Source organism: Paralichthys olivaceus, chromosome 17 (assembly GCF_024713975.1).
Source record: "Paralichthys olivaceus isolate ysfri-2021 chromosome 17, ASM2471397v2, whole genome shotgun sequence".
In the NCBI taxonomy this organism is placed as follows: Eukaryota; Metazoa; Chordata; class Actinopteri; order Pleuronectiformes; family Paralichthyidae; genus Paralichthys; species Paralichthys olivaceus.
In genome coordinates this window covers 20,381,242-20,398,471 of record NC_091109.1, presented here as the reverse complement: position 1 = coordinate 20,398,471, position 17,230 = coordinate 20,381,242, and the positions used below count along the sequence as shown (strand labels likewise).

General features: G+C 44.3%; 1 protein-coding gene across 1 annotated transcript in view; it reads left to right on the top strand.

The window, feature by feature from the left end:
- The first annotated feature begins 2,591 nt into the window (after positions 1-2,591).
- dpp6a (dipeptidyl-peptidase 6a) overlaps positions 2,592-17,230 on the top strand; it is a 158,629-nt gene continuing 143,990 nt past the window's right edge. The window contains exons 1-2 of the mRNA XM_020103215.2: positions 2,592-2,926; positions 3,024-3,092. Coding sequence (XP_019958774.1) covers positions 3,036-3,092 — 57 coding nt within the window. The 5' untranslated portion in view covers positions 2,592-2,926; positions 3,024-3,035. The remainder of the gene's footprint in view (positions 2,927-3,023; positions 3,093-17,230) is intronic.

Genomic DNA, 17,230 nt, shown 5'->3' with positions numbered 1-17,230 from the left:
GCGGATCTAAATTCAGATGTCACTTGAAACATCACTGACTCCTCATACAACGTATGTTTTCCTCACATATCAATACGTGTCTGTTCAGCTTTTTCTTTTTTATAAATATGAGCATAACTGGATTTTAATTGCTGAATCGCACCATGCAGCACATCCTCAGTCGTCTCCACTCGATTATTTTCATTTGTCTGAAACCAGGAAGAATTCTCTTAATGTCCAATGACGAACACAATCTCTGAACTTCTGCAGACTACCTGTGTTACACCCGAGGATTATGGGTAGTGCAGATAACTTGTGTTATTGAGGAGGACGTAATGTTGTTTTAAGATCTCGTAGTTTGAGGAAAACCTACCTTGGATGGTTAAAATATTACAGCTGATAACCAAAATCTCCATTCAGGAAACAAATGGGATTTTTACTTTGCTGTTGAGCTTCGACTGGAATCTTTTCTTTTGTTCGGTTAACGTTTCCCTGTGTGTCTCTCTGCCTGAGCCTGTGTGGGAACAACCGGCTGTGACCTGAATTAATGTGAGGCTCAGACCTCCCTCGGAGATGATCTATAGGTCAGAGTTAACCCTGGAAGCGACAGCGCGGCTCACAGTGTAGAGGTGAACCCGAGGCTCGGATGTCCTTACCTGTCAGCGTGGGTCAGCGCCGTCCATGTCCCGACAACCAGGCTTCCCTGCTGACTGATGGTCCGCCGATAGATCCTGTCAAGAGGCTGATTTGAAAGGGAGGTATACGACGTCCCGTAACGAGCCGGACAGAGGGCTGGTATCCCTGAAACAGTCGAGGCCCGTCCGTCAGCGGCCTGGTGTCCTATTGAAGAGTCCTTGAGCAAGTCAGTGAAAGCCGTCCTCCTCATGTCACATGAAATACATCCAGATCCCCAATGTCATTTAATGTTAATGCAGCTGTTCTCCCAGTCACCGTGTGTTTGATACTCAAAGAACTCAAGAATGCTCAAGTCTTTTACAATAGTAATAAAGTGCATTGCACTCTGGCTCAAGCTTTAAATGCAGTGATGTGCCACTGATCGACGTACAATCCCCCCCCCTGTCCATTTGTTTGTTTGTCTGTCAGAAAGATTTCTCAAAAACTACTCAACACATTTCCATAAAACTTGGTGGAAGGATGCTACATGGGCCGAGAACGACCTCATTACATTTTGCAGTAGATGTGAGCAAAGGGGCAAATCCAATAATTTCTTTTTAATCTTTCTTTGCAAGATTTTTTGACATTCTGTGACATTTACTCTCATTTTCCAGAGAATACTTCATGAATATTGAGAGAGAGAAAAAAAAAATCAGGCATATTTATGGGATTCAAATCTACGAGTGTGTGCGATTCAGCAGTTTGACTGAATTAAGGCGGAGGAACTTTCTGTTCACAGTGTTCACATCGTCGTAAGGTAAAATATTAAAGACTTTCTGAAAAGGAAATACCTCACTTTGTCATTTTGATAATAAAAGAATTGTTTGAGGACTGGAATGATGAGGTTTGGTATTTTTGTAATACTTTTACCAATGTCCTGTCTGGAACCACCAGTGAAGAAGCTGCAGTAGAACAGTAAAACTTTTAAGAATTCATCCAGGAGACTGTTTGCAGTGGAGTTACGACATCAAGCTGCTTCACACAACAATTTCTCTGCCAAGTCTGTTGCAGTAATGTTCTCTGGTGGTGCTGCTGCTCAGGATCTGTGATCATACATTCTGAGAGGCATGAAGTGAATATATAACAGCTGCACCACTGTATACCACTTCTGACCAGCCATTGACTGTATCGCTATATCCGACTCGGGTGGGTGACAAATTGAAAGGGAAATATAATAACGGATGCTTCCATACAGGGAGCCGGGGGGAGTGACTGACTCGGTCTTTGAATATGTATAGAAAAAAAAATATCATGTGAATCGTTATGTTACGGTCTTCACGGTTTCCAGGGAAATGAAATGATTCTAGAAGTTTATGACAATGTTTTATTTATGAAGCTCTTTTCTGTTGTGAGTATTTAATTGATGGTTCTTCCTGAGCTGCAGGGGGTTGACCTCTCGGGGCCACCGTAGGCCTGTATATTAAATGCATCTCAGTGAGTCAGTCTAATTGTTGATTCCTCTTCAGTGAGTGACAGCAGCTCCTGCTCCACCTCCTCCCCCGAGCTGTCACACCTCACAGGAAAAAACCTCATAACACACACTTATTACTGTGATGGAGCCTAATGAAGTCACCTCCTCACACGGAGATAATCACTGTAATTGTCACAAATAGTTTGTCACCGGTAATTCTTTCTGTCGCTCATCTCTCCCTGCATTAGACAGGGGTCACTCAGAGTTGACATCAGAAGGAGGAGGAGGAGGAGGAGGAGAAATGAAGCTGCACTTTGTGTTTTCATTTGATTAGGAAGCAGATGAATCCTGCAACACAAAGTGAGCATGAGGGTTTTAATAAACACACCTGCACTGGTGTGGAGCTGTGTGTGTCCACAGGAGCTGTGGATCGTGGGGAACCTTGCAGACCCCCCGCTGCTGCTGCTGCTGCTGCTTCTGCTGCGACGCTGACAAAACTCCCACCTCGTCCACGGCGTTCAGATGACGCGCCTGCGCAATGACTGCGCGCCAATACTCACAGACGCACACGGGGGCTCAGTCGGTGTTTGCAGGTTCGCTTTCCCAGTCGTCTCCGAAGTGGATTAAAGAAAACACGACGAGTGGAGTTGGACCCGGACAGTTTTTATTAGTTGGAACAAACTTCACCGCGGATTTGAGGCGGAGGTATCCGGCGGCACTTTCCCCGTGGAACAACAAACAGCGGACATCGTGAAACCCTCAGCTCCACACCTGAGGAACAAGTCCCTGATATCTAATGCGTCCCTGAGCGCAGATACGCGTTTTACAAGCCGATAACAGGAAGGCGACCCAACGCGCCAGGTAAACCAAAACACTCCTCAGCTTTTACGCGCTCGCCTGTTCGAGTCAATTCGACTCCAACTTTGACTTTTATTTCTTTTTTATATTTTATCTCCAGAGGTTTTTCGCCATGAACCAAACTGCAGGAGCCACAAATGCGTATCGCAGATGCTCCAAGGGAGGAAAGGTAAGACTGCGTAATTCCGAGAAATTGAGATTGTGGACTGAGTTTTTTTAAATAAACGCGTCCCCGGTGAAGTGCAGGGCTCCCGGGGGCAGAGTGGCGCTGATCTCCGATGGAGAGGCTGTTTACTCGGCTTGTTTGGTTATAATTATTTCTGCTCTGGGGACAATTTATGTGCTGGATTAATCAATGTGGTTGAATGTGAGTGATGCTAATGACCAGTAAACAAGGACACTGGAAGCTTTGGATCAAGACACTCTAGTTGTTGTTGTAGACACATTTGAAATTGGAGCTCACTTGCAGTTTATCCACATTTCCTGCTCAGAGATCTTTTTCACATCCAAGATGATGGCACTGTGCAACGCTACCAAGCCTGTGACCCACATTACAGAGGCTTCTCCTCCTCCTGCTGCTGAGTGGATGTGCTGTAGTCAACTGGGAGAAGGGAGGGATGAAAAGGGAGGCAGGGGGAGACAAGCTGGAGGGAGTGCATGGTGGAGACTTTCCAGTGGCACCAATAGGAGAAAGTGTGTGTCTCTGTGTGTGTGTGTCTCTGTGTGTGTGTGTCTGTGTGTGTGTGTGTGTGGCTGCTCTCATTCCCAACACATCTGCTTCCGTCAGCATGCACCTTCACTGGTGATGAAGTATGAAAGTGTATTCATCACCAGCAGCTTTGACTCATGGGGGCAGATTTCCCAGTGTTTACAAGTATTGATCCTGCAGCCACAAATATTCAGAGTTGATGTGAACTGAGGTTTGAGATGCTTCACTTCACCGATTGATCCGGTGAATGAGCTCAGACATGAGTCAACACACGCTCCTGGTCGTTCGGCTCATTTTTAATTGACTCTGACAGGTTTTCTCTGTCTTTGTCATGTGAGATGACGCAGGTGGTCTCGTGGTTCAGTCCGGTGGGCTTCACGGTGAACCACACGTGGTCGTGAATTAAAAGAGACCCTGCAGAATGCATGGTTAGGCGACCCTGCGTCCTCGTCGTTTGCATGCGCCAGATGACGACTCAAGAAAATGTAAGCCACAACAGTTAGTGGAAAGATTTTAATCCCATAACAAAGTGATTCAGCTCAGTGGGAGACGGCTGTAAGTGGCACTTCAACAGTTGCCAGGGGGATACATGTGAAAAAGTAATTTTGTTGTGGTGGTGCACTGATTTAACACTGTTGCCTCACAGCAGAGTAACTCGGAGTTTGAATGTTTCCTCTGGGAACGTGTGGCATGTAAAGATCAAGTTAACCGTTGACTCTGAACTGTCTGGGAAACAGCATTAGGTCTGCACGTTGAAGATTTAGGGTTTCAGTAACATCCAGTTGAACACATCATGACCGGTGATGAGGATGAAGTGTTGCATGTCTTTCATAAGCGTGGACATCAAACCGAGGTTGATTACATCTTATATACTGTTGCTGTTTACTTGCTCCATCCCTGTCCCCGTATCTGCAGTGTTTCCTGTGTTTGCTCGTCCAGCAGGACAATAGTGGTGTTCATATCTAAATGTGCTTTCAGTCGCTGTTTGTTTCAATCTGTTGTGTTTCATCTCCACTTTGAGTGAGAAAATAGACTCACTCCAGACACTCTGGTCTCCAAACGCCTCCTCAGTGTCCGTCTCTGTGTCCTGTGGCCGCCGCCGCCGCCGGCAGGATCGTCTGCGATTTCAAAACTGTTTGGGCTTTTTGTGTTTGTGTCCATTTAAAGCCTCGGCTGCTGCTGTGAATTTCTCTTTGATGAGTCCTTCGTCTCTCGGTGGAGTTTCTATTTCCAGTCATGTTGACAGTCAGCCACGGAGACGTTTCATCGTGGATTAATGGCGGCCCGATTTTGGTCTGCATGTGTTCTGCGGGCCTCCCAGCGGGATGAGCCTCACACGGTCGTGGTCATCAGCTCGTGACGAGTTTTGACGGGTTTGTAAACACCCGAAAGAGACAGGAGGGAGTCTACTGTGGGTTCAAAAGGAAAAAAAACCACCCGGTAACCATCGTGTAACCTGCATTCCTGCACCTGCGTTGTCGTTTGGTGTATTTTTGTCACTTCAGTGCGGTTAAACGCAGGCGGTGCAGCGGGATGTCACGATGAGATATATCCACTACAGCTTTATAGGATGTTGATTCTCTTATCTGCAACACCGACAGCCTGTCTCATCCTGCTTATCGCACATCAACAGCTTTTTTTTAAGGCTCTGGGAGAAAAATCATAGCAGAGGCAGACGAGCGAGTTCCTTCTGACAGAAGCGTCTGTAGACCATCATGCAGTGCGGCGACGTGCAGGAGATACTGTCGCTGCTCCTCCTCGTAGCTCTGCAGTCATTTCAACCATCACACTGTTCCTGTTGTGCTCAATTATCACACTAACACTCAATCCAACCCGCCCCGCAGGGAAGCTCCTTTCTTTCTCCGGGAGGCCTTCTGGGAAATGTAGGAAGTTATTTGGAATAGTGGAGAAGGCAGTTTGAAAGGGAAGTGGTAAATATACAGTATGAAAGAGTAACTTGGTAGTTTCCAAGATTATTAGATGAATCATTTAAGTTGTTGTTGTTTTTCAATAGTACTTATTAGCATCTTTTGTCATAGTGAAGTGAATCGTTTGGGGTTTTAAACGGCCACGATGATAGAATAAGACATTTCAAGACGTCCCCCTGGACATTTGTCAATGTTTCTGACAATTTATAGATGAATCAAGCAAAAGTTCACCACGAACTCTTCTAGTCATGACTTCATTTAACTGAATTTCTCATTTTCTGCGTGTGCTATTTCAAAAATCTCCTCCGTGCAATCCTGTTTGCACTGTGTAGATTCTGTTTACATTGTGTAATTATGTTTATCTTGCGTGTTTACTTCTTAATTACTTTTTTTTTTTTTAATGATGTTTCTCATTTTTACTTTCCCATTTGCTTCAGAAACACCCTGCAGTGAGACTAATAAAGGATTATGTTACTTTTCTTCTAAGCCTCAGTGATGCATCAGCAGGGGACCTGTCTTTACTGTGGGAGTCTCATGTTAGAAAGAGAATATGTAGAATACTTCAGTTCATACGAGGCAGTAGTTCATGGACACATTGAACTGAGTTAGAGAGAGAGAAAGCAGTAAGTCAAGGATTAGCGATTCTTGCAGGATAGAAAACGTGTGTTGATGTTGTGTTGATGTTGAAATTGATCGCACACTCAAAGGTCAAGGTTCGCTGGGTACTTTATGGTCCTGAACATCCACATATATCAAAATCTACTGTAGAGCAAAATTGAAATTCTTGTGAGAGTCTGCATATGTTGGTTTTTCTTTTTGTCTCTTAGTCGCAAAACTGCTGGACATATTATCCCGAAACCTGGTGGAAGTATGAGGTTTATGAACCATTTAAATTGTGTTGATGATCAGGGGGCGTGTCCTGGATTTTTTTCTTCTTCTTTAACATTGTGTTGCTGTGTGTTGCTGTGTGTTGTTCAACATTTTCCTTGATGACTTAGACAATAATTCATGCATCTTGTTGGAAAACAAAACATGCATGTTTATGGCCGATAGCAAAATCTGGATCTGGAGCATTTACATGTGGTTTCATCAGGGGACTGTTGTTGACACAGTTTTATCTTGTGTCTCATGTGAAAAGGAAAATATTGCAGATGGTGCATGATGAAAATTGTGTCCTAACTTGGAAGCACCACTAGAGGACAGTGTGGCGCTTTCAGTACATTCAGCTTTATGGGAGTCTTTCATATAATGAAATATATTCGAATATTTTACATCCTTTTTAAAATCTGTCCCACATTCATTCTGATTGAAAACATCAATAAAAGAAATACCCGGTGAATAGTTACACCGTCAAATCTTCTGTGACTTTATTTTCCTGCTGTTCCACGGCTGTAAACTTCTTCTTTGCATTAACAGTATTTAAAATAATAACATGCAGTCGTCACACGATGTTTCTCATCCTGACCGGAGCTTGCAGCTCTGAGATTTATGTTTTGACTCCACAATTCTTTCAGCTCCTTCCCTTCGTCTTCTCCTGGTCACAGCAGGCTAGTTTGATTATCTCGGCCCTCGACAGCCCCGCGGTTCTGTGTGCGCTCGCTAAATCCCAATTAGCTTCGCCGGTTTCTGAACCATTTGCAACTTTGCTAATCTCTACATCTGCACAGCCCAGAAAATCCCCCAAATTTCTTCTGATTACAGTTTCATAATGAGAATATGAAAGTTTAATTTGAGAGTCTTAGGGAATAAAGAGTAAATTGATGCTCCCCTGCTATGAATATTTATTAACTTCTGCTGCACCAATATACATTGATCCCATCATAAAGTTTGCAATTTCTTTCTTTTTCAAATAACTGTAAAATCCCGGAGGCTTATTTGTCCGTCTCATTACTACATGGATTTCTTTTGTGTGTTTTCAAACTAAAAGTAATTTGTCTGTGCAGCTATTGAGCTCACACCAGAATATAAATAACCTCAGCAGCAGCCAGTTGTTCATATAGAGCAAAAGGGGCTAAGCTGATCCTTCATGGTGCAGAGGAGGCGAGCTGACAGGTACTTGGATTGAGGGTAAACTTCTTAATTACAGCGGGTTTGTTGGCCAACAGCAGGCAAACACCAGCGTGAATGTGCCAAGTATCGATCCCTGCTCTCATTACACCCAGGGCCCATTGTAATGCACTGTTATCACTCCAACTCCCTCACTGGAGTCTATGGAAATCATCATTGATTTTTTTTTTCTCCTTTGCACCCTTGGTAAAAATGGCAGGAAAGCGTCTCTCTCTCTCTCTCTCTCAATCATCTTTGCTCTTTGAATTCCTGTATCTGTAGCTGCCTCCTGCTCGTTAGCACCAGTTATCTTTTTTTTTTTTTACACTTCCTGATGACCATAGGCTCTGTAGGAAGATGGACGACGTGACGGCTGCAGAAAAGTGAAGCCAAATCCTCTTGATTGGCCCCTAGTGGCTGGCTGTAGTATAGGTCATTAACCCCGCCTCCTCGATGTAAGTGGATTCCTTATTCATTAAAGTCATTCCTCGTTTACTGATCAGTCTTAAGCTTTGATTCAAAGCCACCTATAAATATATAAACATAATATATTTGAATTGTTCCTTATTCACGCACATTATGTACTTCAAAAAAACCTTAAAAGTATTACTACATTTGGCCGCACCTGGATCCGCCCCCTGCTCCAAACGAAGTCTTCAGCACAAGATGGCAGCACCTGTCCCCGGATTATTTCAGCTTCATGTTTGTGCAGCGGGAGGAAAATAGGGAGACGTGTCATCCATCTTTATGGGCGGGGCCAGGCCTTTGGTCAAACCGGGCTCGTTCATGCTTTGCAGCCTTTTACTTTTGAAGTTTCTCTTTTATGCTTTTCTCCAACACATGAGAACCGTGGTCTCGCAGCAGTGTGAGGAAAATCTTCTTATATCTGTGACCGGGTGGAAAAAAAAAAAAAGTATGACCCCGCTGCTCCTCTGTATTTGTGAGGGAACATATTCAGGCTTCATTGTCCACAGTGAATTTACCTTTAAAGGCACATCTGAGAGCTCTACCCCTGTGAAATGAATAATGCAACACACACACACACACACACACACACACACACACACACACACACACACACACACACACACAGAACAGATTTCCTCCCTTTCAACACCAGTATAAGTGAAGTAAATGTGTTGCCGTTTGCTAATTCTGCTGTAGTGGCATTTCTGTTTGTAATAACCTGCTGGTCGTGTGTGCACTTCATCATCAGGTCCGTGCTCCCTCCGCCTGAGCTCATACAACAGAGGAAATCCTTGGGGGGGTGGGAACTTTATTACAGAATGTTCGCCTGAGACAAACATGATGCAGATCCGTAGCCGCGTCGGGGGTTCCAGCTCGCCGACAGCTCTTTGTTTTCTTCGTGACACCGCGGGGAGTGTAATTGCACGAGTCGCCGAGACCTCCCCGTCCCTTTGAGTGAGCGGTTGGCTCGGCAAAAATGCTCGGGTCATGACAGCCCATCTGGTGGCGTATAGCGAGCAGTCAACAAGGCCCAACGAGACAAATGGCGCCTCAGCCGCCGCCTGTTGGGAGACGGACACTTGAGCCATGTCTGAGATTACAAACATATCCAGTGTGTGGCCCCAGAGACATTAGCAGCCATTACACCAGTCCACACTCACTGCATCCAACGTATCTCAGCTGTCGGAGCTGATCACACTGCCTCGTCTATAGTATGATATTTGCTGATGTGTGTAGATTTCAGGAAGAGCAGTTTTAAACCTGAAGCAGCATCATACGCGGTGAAGACCTTTTCGTACTTGTTGTGGGAGCTGAACTGCTTTGGTGTCGATGAGAAGATTTTTTTTATCATTTTAGTTTTTGTGTTGGTTTATTGCTTTTTTTATTCCGTGAAGGACGTTTTAAATCTTATTTTTAAGGTCCAAGATCATTTGAGTCCAACGAAAAAGACCTCTGTCCCCTCTGGAAGAACCAGGTGGTCCAGATAGCAAAAGGAATCATGAGCTGCAAATAATCATTTGTCTCTCCAGGGACGTTTGTGTCATGCCCTCGGGCCGGCGCTGTTATCTAGCTCATAAAACAAATTTCCTCATTCCTCTGCTATCAGGCCAATAAATGCTTAAAGTTGCTGATTTGTACCCGTTGATGTCTGACAGGCTGGCGTCAGATTGTGGCTACTATTTGATTTATTCGTATTTATTTGCATGAATGACTTAGATTAATTTATTGCCCTCCTGGGATTAATAAAGTCTGAATCTGAAGGGCTGCAGGTCAGGCTTCAGTTTGCCCTCTGCTGGACGAAACACGATGTTCAGGATATCCATTAAATTAACGGTTTCATTAGGAGGAGTTTGGATTTGAGGCTTTGGAGCGATTTTTCCGAAAGATCGCAGCAGCCACAAATATTAAAAGATTGTTTACAGGTTGCAGTGGCGGCGGTAGAGCATCACTCGTCTCTGATAGAGACACAGTGGGACATTCTACCTCATCATGTAGGACAACAGGACCTCACTTACTCCAGATAAAAAGTAATTTTAACTCAAATTGCTTTTTTCTCTTGTTATATTATTTGTATTCTGCCCTCATGTTTTTCCTTCTATAGCCTAAACCCACGCAGGAGAGTGCGCTCATGTGTTCAATGGCCTCTGTCAGATATCCAGAGACGTGTATACAAATAGCCACATAGGTTTTATTCTGCCTGGGTTCTCTGCTGCAGATGGTTTGTTCTTTAAAATGTGGGAAAACAACATATTAAAGCCTTATATCAATAATATATAAGCCAATATTAATATTCATGGACAAACACATGAACTCACTCGTAGAGGGTGAACTGCACCAACAGAATAATTCATCTTATCGATATTAATCACAATTTACTGCAGTGACTGCGTTCTGCATTTGTATTGTATTTGTCTAAAATGACTTTTAAAGACAGTCACTCACACTCGTTTGGGACGTGTCACCTTTGAAACACGTCAGCATCGTGTCAGCCGATCTTTTCCTGGATTTTCCACAGGATTATTTCCAAGGTTAAAATCGACTTCACTCGTGTTTCAGTTAACTTCATCGGACAAATTGTTCAGACTTTGCAGATGAATCCGTGTACGTCTGCCCGTCGTCCAACTTTTGCGAGTTTTTTTGTTTTGTTAGCTGATTACATTTATTTCCAAGTGCAACAATTTTTTTTTTTGGGATTATTGCTGAGAACCCCAAGTGTCTTTTTAAGGAACTGCTTCATAGGCTTATTATACATGGAAGCATTTTTGGTGATTCCCTAATCCCTTCTCCTTCTCTTCATTCTAGTCCCACATAAGTGCGTTCCTGGGAATATCCAGCACTTTGAAATCCTTTTAATATCCCTCTCCTCAGCTAAGCCTTTCAGCAGAAAGCTCCTGAAGACCTAATGTTAGCTCCCTGTTGCCCGTGCGTGTCTGTGCACACTGACGCACACCCAGCTCCAAAGAAACCTCTGAGTGAAATCCTTTAATTAGAATCACTTCACTTAATTCCAGGTGAACGTGTATTGGCTCCTCAAATGCTCTGAATGCGATCGGTTAAACCCCAGCACGCTCGCAAAACTCCAATTTTAAGGGGAGGTGCAGCATGGAGGAGTTTAATTTTCCCAGTTTGATACAAAGCAGCGGTTTTTGTTTGTGTTTTTTCTTTTCTGAGCCTCGAGAATCTGATTGTTTCCTCATTTTCAGGCTTTAGTTCGTTAATGTTTTTAAATTAACACTTTTAAAGAGGTTTTGTGTCGTTACATGCATTCAAATTGCCAATTTAATATGGCACCCAACACGTGTGTGCTGCACAAACTGATTTGGATTAATGCCGTCGTTTAGCCCTGTCTGGCCTGATCGCTCTGCTCCGCCAGCTTGGCCGTGACTTTACACGTTGTTTCGCGAGCTCTGTCCTTGTTGCCCTGCATTTCCAATCTGCAGCCTTTATTGAAATGTATAGCACGGCCCTCTCACGGCCCATTTTCATATAACTGGTGGAGGCAATTTTATTGACTTATTGCAAAAAGCTGGCAGATAACTGATCGCACAAGCCTCATCTGTCCCCGCGTCCCTGGCAGTTAAAAAGAGATGATTTGTCTTGTTAACTCCCGGTGCTCTACATTGCCCTAAAACAAGATGCTGCTCCCCCTTGACAATGAACACTCTCCGGCTGAACATAAACAACAGTTTTATTGTGCTCCAGTCTGCGAGCCTCCAAATCAATGCTTTGTAAATCATCCTCTGGAGGCATGCAAACGCAGATCCATTCTGTGCAGCCAAAACATCCATGGACGCACTAAAGCAGATGGATAAAGAGCGCGGGAGCCAACGCCGCGAACCGTCAGCCAGCAGACACGAGTTGTTTTGTTTTGTGGCAAAAAAAACGTCGGCGAATCAGAGGAAAAAGAAAAGATCAGTGAAGCCATCAGCCACCTTTTCAACTCCATTTTGAAACTTGAGCCGTCGTTAAAGTTTAACAAATGCTTTCTGATATTTCACCACTGCTGAAGCTCGCCGCGCTGCCTGTTTGTATTAGTTTTACTTAATGGGTTTTGGAGCCTCCAGAGATGATAGAATCTAAAATGAGCAGCAGGCTGTGGAGAGCGGCAGAAAGTGGGACAGAGATGCAGGTGCGATGCTGGAAAAACAGCCTACTCAGCCGTGTCCTCGGGGGTAACTCGGTTTGGTGTGTGGCTGAAGACCTGCAGCACATAGCGCGCAGTCTGTTGCATGATATTCCTCAGTGAGGCCGATGCCTCAGGGATAAACCTTATTGCATCATTAAGTCTTCTCTTAATGATAAAGTTAATATATGTCTTAATGAGAGCGCTGTGGCGGCAGCTCTGTGGAGTTTAAAGTTATCGGCTACTCCGTGAGCTTTTCATTATGCCAAACCTCGTCTTCAAATCTATTTATGGCTGAGTCTTTTTTTTTTTTTTTTTTTCCAGAATTAGCCATTCAGTGTATCTGTGGTCTGTAATTGCTTTTTTTTTCTTCTTCTTGCCGCTGTTATCACGATGCACGTTTTCATACCTTGCAGGAGACTAAATTCAATAAGTACCATGACACAAACAAATTCATATTCCGCTGCGTTGAGCCCATGTCACAGATTAGTATGTTAAACCTGTCCATGTTATTAAAATACATTTTCATATGTTAATAAATTGTTAATTTCTTATTTTAACCACTGTCTTGATTTGTGTGAATCCTCTCACGTGGCTGGTTTGGCTGCACAACAGTTTGTGAAATATGCTCTGCTGCTGAGAGGTGGATGAGAAGATCGATAGCGCTCTCACATCCACGAGTCGATATGAAGCTATAGTGCCAGATTTCTGTACGGCCGGAAACGGGAGGAAATAGTTTGCACGTCCTAATCCAACATGTTTAAAAATCAACTAATTTCTGTTTCAGGGGAGTTTATTTGTTGCAGGAATCTTCTGAGACTGTTGCAAGATAGGAAATTGTGTCAAGGAAACTTATTACATTTGTGTCCTGATGTGTTTTATTGACTGTTTTACACGTGATCACCTTTTTCACACTCACTCTAGTTCGGCGCACGCTCGTGTTGTTTGCCAGATGTTTTTCAATCTTTCAGGTGTGTACATGCAGTGTGTGGGATGTGACACTAATTTTCATGCTGACAACGATTTCCCGTGAGATTACACCCCGCTGATTGATGGCCACGCTGTTGCCCCAGAAACCACCTTGGGCGATGTGATATGACTCTCCCGTTATCAGACACTGAAGCATATTCCTGTAGTTAATCTTCCAAAATGGGCGTTCACAGGAGATATCCAGCAACCACGGGCCTTGACTGGTAATGAAAGACGGCCCCTTTCCAGTGGCACGACTGAAAGCAGCTCATTTCAAAGCAGGAAAATATTACAAAGAGGGTGAAGGGAAGGCAGCGCGGCTGGCGTGTGTCATTATTCACTGATGTAGTGGAGGAACTTTCATGTAAGATCATAGACACGCAGCCATAGGATGGGAATCAGTGTTTTATTAAGTGAATTCATTCTGCAGATAAATCATAATTGTGGTCAGTGTTGCTGGTGGGAGGTGAATGTGGTTCAGGGCAACATGGTGGAAACCTTTCCTTCATCTGTTTGATTTGCTTTAGATAAATTACTGGACACTGATTTTTGGTTTCGTGCAACATATTAAGTTTGATGTGCAGATTGTGACAGTAGCTCAAAGTATTCATCTGTCAGAGGGACAGACATGACATCACAAGGTTAGCAGCGTGAAGCTGTTAAAATGTGTTATAATTATTATTTTATTACTTTAATCGCTAAATGGTGTTGGAACATCTCTAGTTCTTTCTTGGTTCGTCAAGTTCTGCGGAAATTCATTCAGTAGTTTGAGCTTGATCCTGCAGACAAACCTCATCAGGGAGGTATATGCGTATGAAGAATGAGGAAGAATGCAGCCAAGTTCCAGAGCACAGAGACGCTGTGGGGTTCTGTGAGCTGCCTGACGGATAAACATGAACCACCCAAACATGTGCCGGGTACAGCCGGCTCCACAGAGCCATCAGTCAACCTTAATGGTTGTTAGCATAGCTGAGCACCCTGGTCTAATCGTTATTCCGTCTGTTGACAGAAGAGCGGGACACATGTCTAAATGTTGATGAAGCTGAGAATCTAAAAGGCCAACAGAGAACGGTGTTTACTATCTGTTCCCACGCTCCTGCTCTCTGTGTTTCGATGCAACTGCACTGCAGAAGAACCGCCGGAGAAACAGATGTCAGGTATTTGCAGATATTGTTAAAGAGCAGGACGGTCAGATGTTTGCCGAGCCCCTTCCCCGAGCTAAGATTGTCCAATCAGGGCCCATTAGTCTGACGAGCTCTGGATTTGTCCACTTGTTGAAGCTGAGCGCACAAGGCCGTAGTAACGGTTTTGGGAGTTTAAAGTGTGGTAGTGAATTTTTCCAGCTTTCTGAAAACCAAAATCGACTCCAATGTAAAATGCAAATGTTTAAAACACTAAAATCAACAGCTGCAATCAAACATGTGTCTTTCTGCGGAACCTTTTCATTTATTATATTATATAAATACAGTGATTGTGTAAAAAGATGTCATTCATTAAACGTCAAAATAAAAATGTATTTGTTACGACCTCCGCACGCTGGCTGATTTTCCTCTCCCGCACCTCCAGGTCGAGAGGCTGAAGCCAGCTGCTGTGCGGCGGGGGGGCGTCATCCGTCCCTGAGCCGAGCAGGTAAAAGTGATGAATCTGATCCAACTTCCTGACAAACGCCTGCTGTTCAAGGCAACTGTTCCATTAATATTCAGATGTACTTACCTGCACCAGCGCTGGGCGGAGGGAAGCTAAAGTCTTCTTAAGTTGGAAAATAATTACAGTAACTTTCCCATCTTGTGCGACTGAAGACGAACTGTCTGAACTGTGAAGCAGCGCTAAAGTTTTCAATTTGCCGTTTGTCATATTTTATTAGTCTATTTAAAATCCACAGAAAACTGGATTTAAAGGATCAGGACGCTTTTCATCTTTAACACGCTTCATTTTTATGCATGAAAAGTCAAATGAAAGAATTGAACCTGCTCTTCTGTAGGTGAAGTGTGTGAGGGAGCGTATGTGGGGTGTTTCATAGCAAACACCACATTATTTCCTGATCTTTGTGTCTCTGAATGTGGCAGTAACGCAGGTAATAGACCCCCCCCCCCCCCCCCCCCCCCCCCCCCCGTCCCCTCATTGCATTGAGGCTGGAAGATGAATGTGCACTTTACATGCCCCTGCATCATTTTTCCTCTCCTCCTGAATTCATTAGAGACGGTAACGATCTGTCGCCGTGACACTCCGGGGTGGGGAAGGTCAGTCGCAAACCTCTTATCTAGATTACGGAGCTCCCCACCAGTGGAGAGCTGCACCCACTGTCTTTGAGATGTTTGAGATGCAAATTGGCCCGATGCTGCAGAGTATGTGCTGAAGTAGTTCCCTCCTGCTGCTCAGTAATGGTTTTAAACACAGTTATCTAAGGTTTACTCTGCATTTATTACGTGTAGGCAAAACCACGAGCTGTTGAAAAGCCTCCAGACCAACAAACAGCACCCTCTCTTACTTTTTACTAGAAATAATTCCGGTTGTTTGACGGCGATGTTGCTTAAACACGTCCAGTGGCTCTCATTAAAAACGGCAGGAGACACCGCTGACAGCGGAGCAGTGGATATCACGGTATCTCGTAATGAAGTTGATAATGAAACCATCGATTTGTCCCACGAAGGTCTCGAGTTTATTGTGCTGGAAGACGGACGTCACCAGAATGAGGCTCGTTCTCTGGACTCTCTCCGCTGGGGATCCAGGCCAATCAATTCTGGATTTGTGCAAGTTTTAATCACTTTTGCTTTAAAATGGTTTCCAGCTTCTGGTCTAATGATACAAATGCATAAGAAAAACTATGTCGATATTTTTGTGTATTTTCTGGCATATTTTGGAAGTAGTTGCACGTAACAGTGTAAACAATATTTTTAGATCCTCATTTCCTGTCTATGTAACACAGCAGTTCGCTTATGGTGTCTTCATGTTGGAGTTGGACAGCAGCCGTCAACACTCCGGCACATTTCCTCACTCCAGCAGAGCTCTGGCTGCGTTCAGCTCGGTTACAGTCAACTGCCTTTTTTTACGACCGGACGCTTTTATGCCTCCGTGCCAGAGGCCGCTGCGGCCTGAGGTGTCACCATCTCAAATTTGGCCCAAAACTTGGACACAAGGAGTTGATTAGATTTTGCTGGTCAAAGATCGAGGTCATTGTCTCACAAAACATATCTTTATGTTTTATTTATCCGAGAGGCCAAAGGTCAACTTCACTGTGACATAATGTTCTGGCTGTTCTTTATGGCCGTTAACAGAAACCATAACTCAGGAACAGGAGGAGAGATTGTTGTGAAACTGTTGTGATTGTGAAGATGTCCATGTGCTGCTGGACGTGTGTGTATGTGTGTCTCTCCCTGTGTGTGTGTGTGTGTGTGTGTGTGTGTCGAGCATACGTTATTTTCACTATGTCCACAACTGCAATCTGACTGTTTGGCTGAGTCGTGCGGCCGTGTGTTGATTATTCTCGTCTGCAAGCGCCTTAACGTCTGGCTGCTGTTTGAACGTGGCCGACACTGTTGTTACAGATGTCCTTGGCCGCTGCACCTGCAGTATATATTAATTCCAACTTGGCTGACGGCCGATGCGCGGAGCAGGGTTTCGAAAAACATGAGAATTCAATTTTGCATGTTTAGTGGATTCCAGGTTGTGAGCTTGAAGGGAGTTTGTGCGGCCTGTTTGGTGCACAAACCCTGAAAGCACAAGGCTGCTGTGACCATGAGGGGCATGAAATTATAACGAAGGTTATCGTTTGCATTTGTCGGAGGAACTCCACTGACTGTTTACGAAGAAAATTGTAAATGCAAACACGGTAATGAAGCCGCTACCTGTCTTCTCAACTGGCGTGTTCTCCCTCTGTCAGCAGTCCAGCTGGAGTCGAGGGAGCGCGATGCCCCCATTAGGTTGTTTTGACAGCCTTATCCAGCGTAATTAATACCAGGCACTTTTAAATGAGATTTATGTGAGGCATGCTGTTTGCACTCCCCAGTCGGGGGAAGCGGCTCTCGGTGAACTGCTGCTGTCAGTTTAGGACACTCCGCTGCTTG